Here is a 10,594-nt window from a genome sequence, read left to right on the forward strand (position 1 = left end):
ATATATATAATTCGATTAGAGGTTGTGTTAATCTCATGAAGGGATGGTTTCATCCGAAGATATACTGGTTGAATACCTAATATTTTTGGGGAAATAATTTCCTTAAAATAATAGGTGTATATACAAAAACATATAATGTATATTCATATAAAAGATGAAAATGGAGATTGGGAAGCTAATAATTGTTTATTATTAACAACAAATTGATCATCATCCCTTACAGCTGTTTCAATTAATACTCAGTGAATCTAATTAAATATTAAATTCATATGTCCTGAGCATAATATCTCCAGAGGGAAAGAGAATGTAGCCTTGGATGTTTTATATATGTTTATTCAATTCATTATAGTAGACTGAATGATACTGTTTATGATTTGTATTTTCATATGTTCAGGCGAGGGGTTTGTAGATTGATTGGAGATAAGATAGAGTAGGTAAATAGAATTAGAGTAATAAATGAATAAATCAAATAGAGATGATAGAGGAAATTTAAATATAAATAAGGTAAGACTGGAATATTTGTTTATAAAGTATAAATAGTTAAGAAAATTTGTATATATGCAAGTATGCACACATACATATACACACATATATGCATCCGTACATCCATGTATATACACAGAGAGACATGCATATACATACATCCACACATGCACACACTTCTGCTTATATACGTAAAAAACACCTTTTTTAGCGTGGGCGTTGCCAGTACCGCCTGACTGGCCTTTGTGCCAGTGGCACGTAAAAGCACCCACTACACTCTCGGAGTGGTTGGCGTTAGGAAGGGCATCCAGCTGTAGAAACTCTGCCAAATCAGATTGGAGCCTGGTGCAGCCGTGTGGCTTGCCAGTCCACAGTCAAATCGTCCAACCCATGCTAGCATGGAAAGCGGACGTTAAACGATGATGATGATGATCTATATACATATGCACACTCACAAATCTATGTGTGTATGTATATATATATTATATATATACGTTTATATTTTCTACCCATCAACCCTAAGAAGTTAATATAGATCCATGTTGGTCAATTAATTCCAGGTGAGAAAAAAGTTACTTGTGCTGTGTCATATAAAGAGCACTTGTACTAGTTCCATATGGAAAGTACCTAATACACTAAGGTGGCTGGCATTAGGAAGGGCATCCAGTCATAGAAACCATGCCATAACAAACAAATTACATCATGGTGCAGCACTCCAGCTTGCCATCTCCTGTCAAACCGTCCAACACTTGCCAACATGGAAAATGTGTTCTGTCATGGTGAGGATAATGTTCTTAGATGGAATGTCTTTAATCATGTTTGCTCAGTCAAAGCTGACCTGGGGTTGATTAACCATGTCCAATGATATTTCTGGAGCGAGAGGCTTATTGTCTACTATGTTGTAGTTTAATATATATATGTAATCTTAACACAATGTGAAGATGTAGTTATAGTTCATAAATGTGTATACTTTGTACAGAATTCTGTTACGTAAATATTAGTAAATTAAAATGTTCTGCAATTAATCTTTGTAGAAATGTTATAAATTTTCCACTATTAAATCTGTTTTTCAATTAGCCTCTAGATTTTAAACTGATGTTTCTTCATTATTTCAGAATCATAGATGATATTGGACTAACAGAAGATGCACCTTCAAAACTTTCCATCTTTTAAAGACTGAATGAAAATGCTACATGGAGGAGATAGCTAGCACTGTTTCTATGAATCCAGTGTAAAATTCCAATGACATTTTGCTCTGAACTGAGATTATTAGCAAAATTTCTGTGTCATAATCTGGAGTGTATACAAAATGAGTTTGTGTGCTAATTAAACTTGGATAATTTTCATAAGAGTGAGATAAAAGTAACATTGGACAGAAATACAGCAGTTGAAAAAATGGTAAAGAATAAACAACAAATATATTGAAATATAGACATATTTTATTTTGAGAAGAAAAGTATTACAAAAACTCAGAAACTTAAGGAACTGATTTTTTTCTGAAGACATGCCTAAAGATACAACAAAACCATTATATGACTGTGCTGTCTGTAAAAAGTCATTCACCCAGAATGGTAACCTAGTTAAACATAAGCGTATTCATACAGGAGAGAAACCATATTGTTGTGATATCTGTGGTATATCATTTTCTCAGAATGGAAACCTAACTAAGCACAAACGTATTCATACAGGAGAGAAACCATATAACTGTGATATCTGTGGTAAATCATTTTCTCAGAAATCTACGCTCACTAAACATAAACGTATTCATACAGGAGAGACACCATATCACTGTGATATTTGTGGTAAATCATTCTCTCAGTTTCATTACTTAACTTCTCACAAATGGATTCATAGAGGAGAGAAGCCATATCAGTGTGATATCTGTGGAAATTCCTTCTCCAGGTGTAGTTATCTCATTTCTCACAAACGTATTCATACAGGAGAGACACCATATCGCTGTAATATCTGTGGTAAATCATTTTCTCACCAATCTACCCTAACTACACATAAACTTGTACACACAGGAGAGAAGCCACATCACTGTGGTATTTGTGGTAAATCATTCTCTGGAGGTAGTGCTTTAAATTCTCACAAGCGTATTCATACAGGAGAGAAGCCATATTGCTGTGATATCTGTGGGAAATCATTCTCTCATTGTACTGCGTTGACTAGACACATACGAATTCATACAGGAGAGAAGCCATATCACTGTGGTATTTGTGGTAAATCCTTCTCTGGACGTACTAATTTGATATGTCACAGGCGTATTCATACAGGGGAGAAGTTATATTGCTGTGATATCTGTGGTAAATCATTCTCTCAAGGTGGTTACTTAACTAGACACAAACGAGTCCATACAGGAGAGAAGCCATATCACTGTAATATCTGTGATAAATCTTTCTCTGAAAGTGGTGAGTTAACTGTACACAAACGCATTCATACAGGAGAGAAGCCATATCATTGTGATATCTGTGGTAAATCATTCTCTCGAAATACTTCCTTAACCATTCACAAACGGATTCATACAGGAGAAAAGCCATATCAGTGTGATATCTGTGGTAAGTCCTTCTCTGGATGTAGTTATCTCATTTCTCACAAACGTGTTCATACAGGGGAGAAACCATATCAATGTGACATCTGCTGCAAATCATTCTCTGTCAGCAGTTCCTTAATAATACATAAACGTATTCATACAGGAGAGAAACCTTATTGTTGTGATATTTGTGGTAAATCATTCTGTGAAAGTAGTAAGTTAAGAAGACACAAACGTACTCATACAGTGTAGAAGCCACATTACCGTTATGTGTATGGTAAATCATTTACTGAAAATGTTCACTTAACAATACACAAACGCATACATATAAGAGAGGAGACATACTAGTGTGATATCTGGTAAATCATTCTCCCATATTGATTCTTAGCCTAAACACAAATATATTCATACAGGAGAAAAGCCATATAAATGTAATATTTGTAGGAAGACATTCTCTGAAAGTAGTAATTTAAAAATACATGAACATGTTCATAGAGGATAGAAGCCACATTGCTGTGATATTTGTGGTAAATCATTCTCTCAAAGTTGTAGCTTAACTGGACACGTATGTATTCCTACAGAAGTGTAACTATCAATGAGAAAATTCTTAAGAACATCAAACATTTTAAGTTCCTCTTGAAACTTCAGTCAAGCCACTCATGGCTGCCTTTCTGAGTTAGTCTTTTACAGCTGGTTGAAATTTTGACGATGCCAACCTCTTTTAGTTACCTCTTAGAGCATGAAGGGATATGTTTTACTATCAAATGTGTTTGTATGAAGATTTGGAATAAACACCCTCATCTATAACTGTAAATGTATTCATATTGGAAAAGAGACTCAACAGTGTGATAACAATCTCCCCAAAGATAACTTACCTCTGTGATATGTTTAATAGAAGCAATTTCTTCCAGATTTTGAATTTGTTTATTGTGTTGCAACCAGTATTGTCATACTTGGGAAGAATCATAATTAATTAAGCCTACATACACACTTACCAATTATTGTTTGCCTATATTTCATCATCATCATCATCATTGTTTAACATCCGCTTTCCATGCTGGCATAGGTTGGACGATTTGACTGAGGACTGGTGAACCCGATGGCTGCACCAGGCTCCAGTCTGATCTAGCAGAGTTTCTACAGCTGGATGTCTTTCCTAATGCCAACCACTCCCAGAGTGTAGTGGGTGCTTTTACGTGCCACCGGCACGAGGGCCAGTCAGGCGGTACTGGCAACGGCCACACTCAGATGGTGTTTTTTATGTGCCACCTGCACAGGAACTAGTCCAGCGACACTGGCAACGACCTCACTCGAATGTTGTTTTTCACCTGCCACTGGTACAAGTGCCAGTAAGGTGACGCTTGTAACAATCACGCTCGAATGGTGCTTTTTATGTGCTACCGGCACGGGAGCCAGTCAGCGGCCTTGGCAACAATCATGCTCAGATGGTGCTTTTAACGTTCCATTGGCATAGATGCCAGTCAGGTGGTACTGTCATTGGCCACGTCAGCGAATTTGATTTTGACTGTGATTTCACTTCCCTCAACAGGTCTTCGCAAGCAATGCATAAGTAGACTGGTTACACCACTGGCTTAGGCCACAGGTTATGGTCTCACTTGGCTTGCTGGGTCTTCTTAAGCACAGCATATTTCCAAAGGTCTCGGTCACTAGTCATTGTCTCTGAGAGGCTCAATGTTCGAAGTTCGTGCTTCACCACCTCATCCCAAGTCTTCCTGGGTCTACCTCTTCCACAAATTCCATCAATTGCTAGGGTGTGATACTTCTTCACACAGCTGTCCTCATCCATTCGCACCACATGTCCATACCAGCGCAGTTGTCTCTCTTGCACACCACATCTGATGCTTCTTATACCCAACTTTTCTCTCAGGGTGCTTACATTCTGTCATGTATGCACACTGACATTACACATCCAGCAGAGCATACTAGCTTCATTCTTTGCCAGCTTACGCATGTCCTCAGAAGTCACCACCCTTTTTTTCACTGCTATGTAGCATGGCTGTTTGTACACATGCATCATACAGTCTACCTTTTACTCTGAGAGAGAGAACCTTTGTCACCAGCAGAGGTAGGAGCTCTCTGAACTTTGCCCAGGCTATTCTTATTCTAACAGCTACACTTTCAGCGCACCCTCCCCCGCTACTAACTTGGTCACCTAGATAATGGAAGCTATCAACTACTTCTAGTTTTTATCCCTGGAATGTGGCAGAAGTTGTTTTCTGCACATTTTCAGTGTTTATTGCTTCTGAGCATCTGCCACATACAAAAACTATCTTTCCAGTTAGCTTTCCTTTGATATTGCTGCACCTCTTATGTGTCCATAGCTTGCACTGGGTACATCTTATAGAGTTTCTACCTATGCCTTTTCTACAGATCGAGCAGGGCCATCTACCTGAAGGGATTCGTGGTTTGTCTGCCTTCCTACTTATTAAGACTTTGGTTTTAGCGAGGTTGACTCTAAGGTCCTTCGATTCTAATCCTTGCTTCCACACCTGAAACTTCTCTAGTTCTGATAGTGACTCAGCAATTAGGACAAGGTCGTCAGCATAGAGCAGCTTCCAGGGGCATCCTGTCTTGAATTCCCCTGTTATTACCTGGAGAACTATGATAAATAATAGGAGGCTGAGGACTGAACCTTGGTGGACCCCTACCTCTACCTGGAATTCTTCACTGTACTCGTTGCCAACCCTCACTTTACTGACAATGTCCCTGTACATGGCTTGCACAGCTCTCACTAACCTTTTATTTGCAAGGCAGTTGATGTTTATTATTACCATAAAACCCCATGTAATTTGCGCACCTGTATAATTTACAGAAGTGATTTTTGAATATAAAAATTGTTTAAACAAAGCTTCTACTTGTGTAAAATTTGCCCCCAAAAGTTTTCTGATTGCCAATACGGCCAGATGGAAAAGGTTTTCAATTTAGTTGTATTTAGCATAATTTCACTTACTTATGATTAGATTTTATTAAATTTTCATTAAATAAACGTAAGTTCTTTTTAACAGGTATCACATTGGAAGCTATTAAATTACAAAGTGTTTGTGTTGTTTATCATAAACTTTATTTTGTCCGATCTTTAGCATACGTCTGTATGTCTTCTCAAATCATGATCACAGGAAACGTTGTTGATAATTCTTATCAAGAAAAACGAAGCTGACAAATATGCACAAGTGTTGCAAAATAAGTTTAATTACCAATAAGCATCAACTTGGATGACACTTTACTCAACTGACAGAGGAAGGTGACGGACCAAACTGATTATGAAAACAGAATTCTGATTGGCCAAAAGCGTCTTCTCGTCTCAAGCTCTGATTTTCTACCTATTCTTGTCAGAACTTTTGATATGGTGTATCGAAATTTTAATCCCTTTCATGCTTACAAAATGTCAAGCAAACTTAAATATTCGTCATTACCATTTTAGCCAGGAGACCAAACTGATAGCTTGGTAACCCGCTAAAATAAACATTAAAAATGGAAAATAAACAGGTTTGCAAGTTTAACTCTGTGTTTATTGACCAAGAGAGGTATGAAATTTAAGAAGCATATTGTTAGAATATACATGTAGTGAAACTACCTATCGCCATTAGATACAAAACTACCGATCGCCATTACATACGAAACTACCTATCGCCATTAGATACAAAACTACTATCGCCATTCTTCTCATTTAAATATAAACAAGCGCGGGCGTAGCGGATGGTCATCACGTGACTGATTATTATTCGAATCGGCAACTTCTTCGAACCGTTCCCGCCAGAACGCAAACTGACCAATTACAGCCCTTAATAAGGTCACATGATAGAGTATTTTTCTGAAGCCTCTGGGAGCCTTCCATCAACTATAAAAATAGCTTTAATTCAGCGGCAAATTCGTCTCGGTTCAGTTTCTCTTTGAGAGACTGTTCCGTGTACCACACGACAGCAGCAGCAGCAATCAGCCCGCGACTCCATCAACAGCTTAGTCCAGCCAACGATTACCACCGCCGTCGCCACATCAGCAACACGATTCTACGATTACTACTAACCAGCATCAATCTCCACCAGCGTCAACACGACTTTCTATGTACACCAATTCAAACCACCGCGGCACATCTCTCTCTTCGATTCTGTTTGGTGACTCAGCTTCACCACGATAAATAAACAGACAAGAATTTCAGCCAGCGCCGAACGTCTGTCCTCAAGATTCAGGCCCGGCATAGAAGCCAACATCACAACTAGTGATCAGCCCTGCCACACATACGCCTCAACTACTTTCACATACATGTCTGTGAGGAGACATAGACTAGAATGGCAAAAATCTACTATACCAAAAGAACTGGTAATACATACAAGTGTTCTAAGAAGAGAACATAAGATTGCTGCATAATACAATATGAATGTGAAACGAAATTAAACATCGTATAAGGTAAATGAAGGTTTCTGTAGGAACGCTAAGTCATATTCACTTAGTGAGTTTACATGCACAAGGATGAATTATGTCATTGTTAATTGCAGCATGAGTTGGTTGAGGCGATGAATTTCATTGTCCTAACATGGAGAAAACGTGCAACAGCTTCCTGGAGGTAAACACAAGCTAGACTTCTTAAGCGGAGAAAAACTGATCTATTTAAGGAAATTCCTGGGCTCCATTCGATAGGTAGAAAATCCAAGCCATGTAAAATATGGCCTGGACCCTGATTACCAGCATGAATGTCAAACTCCAAAATGTAGTTAACCATTTAATGGTTTTAGTTCCTTTATTCAGAAAAAGTAAGCATTATACCGTCCAGCATAAAATCAACTTCATTATATTTTTCCAGTAAAAACCTATTCTGACATTAAATGAGTCAACGTCCGGTACGAATGTTCACATTTGTACGTCATTTTGCAACAAAAATTTCTAAAAAAAAACCTGGAAACGATCTCCCGTAAATTACGCACCCACTAAAGTTTATTTTTGTTTTTGCGAAAAAAATGTAAATTGCATGGATTTTTACAGTGCGTCTCCAGAATATTTTTTTTTTGTTATGTATGTATGATACAGAATCAATTAGTACGTTCTAGTGTGATGGAATATTCTATATTTCGTTTTTGATAGCAAATCTGGACTCATACCACACCATGATCCTTTTTCGGATGTTTCTAAATAAACTCCTCCACACTGACGTTTAATCTATTTTTGTGATGTAGGACTAACCAAAAGCCTTGCTGTTGAATGTGTTTTAACAGCCTTTGTTTACTTTAATATTTCTGTCAACATTTGTATACACATTCATTTATATGTATAAAGATAGAGAAAAACCATTATATGATTGTGATATCTGTGAAATGTCATTCTCCCAGAACGGTAACTTACTTAAACATAAGTGTATTCATACAGGGAAGAGACCATATTGCTGTGATATCCGGTACATCATTCTCTATGGATGGTAACCCAACTACACACAAACGTATTCATAAAGGAGAGAAACCATACTGCTGTGATATATATGGTAAATCATTCTCTCACAATGGAAACCTAGCGAAGCACAAATGTATTCATACAGGAGAGAAACCATACCAGTGTAATATTTGTGGTAAATCATTCTGTGAAAGTGATGAGTTAACTACACACAAACGTATTCGTATAGGAGAGAAACCATATGACTGTAATATCTGTGGTAAATCATTCTCTGTTCGTAGTAAATTAACAACTTACCAACGTATACATATAGGAGGCAAACCATATCACTGTGATGTCAGTGGTTAATCATTTGCTGAAAATCGTGCTTTAAATTCTCACAAGTATATTCATACTGGAAAGAAGCCGTATCAATATAATATCATTCTCTCTAAGTAAGGACTTCAATGAACACAAACAATTCGTACTGTAGAGAAGCTACAAGCGTATTCATACGGAAGAGAAGCCGTATCACAGTAATATCTGCGGTAAATCATTCTCTTGAAATCCGTAACTTCACACAAATAGATTCATAGAGGAGAGAACCATGTCAGTGTGATATCTGTTGTAAATCATTCTCTGTAGTTCATTCCTTAACTTCTCACAGACGTATTCATATGGGAGAGAAGGCATACGGCTGTAATATCTGTTCTTGCGCCTGGAAGTTTCTATTAATGAGGATTTCAATCATAAGAGGCAGGCCATCACACCGTATGATCTCTTCTTTCTTGATCTTCTCAAAGAGAGTAATATTAATGATTTGTCATAGTTGTCTCATCGTATAAGCATGTAACGTATCTACTTGAGCTTTATTGATTGTCCAGGGTTTACTCCATATAGTGAGAATTTACAAAACAAAAAAGAAAGATGAAGACGGGTGTGTAAACAACAAACAAATGTATTAGTTTAACGCTCGGGAAGTGAGAAAGTCTTTTACGTTTCGAACCTACGCTCTTCGACAGAAAGAAACACAGAAATAAACAGGGAGAGAAAATAGAGAAAGGCTCAGTGGCTAGCGATCTATCATGGTGAATGCCAGACAGAGGGGTCACACAGGAGAGCTAGGAAGAAGGAGAGATAATAAAGTAGTGGTGATAAAACGAAGGTGTATGTGCGTGTGGAAGGGGGCTGGTGACCTTGACGTGTGCATGTGTAAGTGTGTGGATGATGGTATTACAACCTGGATGAAAGAGTTATACAAATAATAAATGAGTATATGCATATATACGTACATGTATGTACATACCTACATCTACATGTGTATATAGATGCATATCTGGGTACAGGACGTTGCAAAAAAAACGTGGACAAAATGATAAACAGAGTACAGAAAACACACAGGCCCCATAGAGAACATTTCCTTCATCAGAATTATAGCCTGGTACACCTTACAAGGCTTGGTTTTGCCTAACAGGTACACTACAGTTTGCAATGATCTGAGAGAAAAAGGGCTCTGAAAAGAGTTATTTCCCGTAAATTGTGTGTGTGCAACGAAAAAATAAAAAAATTCGCTTGCGCATTAAACCTGTTTAATTGGACATGAAAAAGAGACGCATGCGCATTAAACTGGCTTTCGTTTTTATCTTCACTTCGGAATTTTTGTGTTTAAATTAATTCCTTTTAAATTCAGTGCCATTCGCAGTTTATTAAATATTTCTCGTCCACCACACACATTGTTATAATACATTTTTTCAATAATTCTACACACAGTACATTTCTCAGCTACCACACACACCATTATAACAACACAATCCTTTATAAAACATTTCCGTAAGTATTCAACAATGAAAATATTTTCTTCTTTTAGTCCTGTCGATGTCCTTCGTTTTTGACGCGTCGATTTTTTGTGTCTCATAACTTTTATAGATGAAGTATGTCTGATTTGTGCGTGATTTGGCTGCTACTTCTTGCTATGAAACCTACTTTGTTGACTGTCCATCGTTGCCTTGTTAGTTTGTTGTGTGACTTAGTTTTGAGAAATATTTTGTACGTCTGTGTGTGCTTCTGTTTTTATGTATTTATGTGTGTAGAATGTAAATATAACAAAAACAATGTCGCATTTTAAACTTAGACAAAAAAAAACCTTGCATATATGTTCTTACCTGCTTCATGTCTGTATGTAAAGTCTGTAAATTTCCC

The 10,594-nt window shown here is 37.3% G+C and overlaps 1 protein-coding gene across 2 annotated transcripts in view; it reads left to right on the forward strand.

The window, feature by feature from the left end:
* Positions 1-3,830, forward strand: part of LOC128251174 (zinc finger protein 665-like) — an 8,196-nt gene extending 4,366 nt beyond the window's left edge. For both annotated transcript variants that reach the window (XM_052977701.1, XM_052977702.1), the window contains exon 2: positions 1,599-3,830. In XM_052977701.1, the coding sequence (XP_052833661.1) occupies positions 1,988-3,268 (1,281 nt within the window). In that variant the 5' untranslated portion in view covers positions 1,599-1,987 and the 3' untranslated portion in view covers positions 3,269-3,830. The remainder of the gene's footprint in view (positions 1-1,598) is intronic.
* Positions 3,831-10,594: the final 6,764 nt, after the last annotated feature.

Source organism: Octopus bimaculoides, chromosome 28, assembly GCF_001194135.2.
Source record: "Octopus bimaculoides isolate UCB-OBI-ISO-001 chromosome 28, ASM119413v2, whole genome shotgun sequence".
NCBI lineage: Eukaryota > Metazoa > Mollusca > Cephalopoda > Octopoda > Octopodidae > Octopus > Octopus bimaculoides.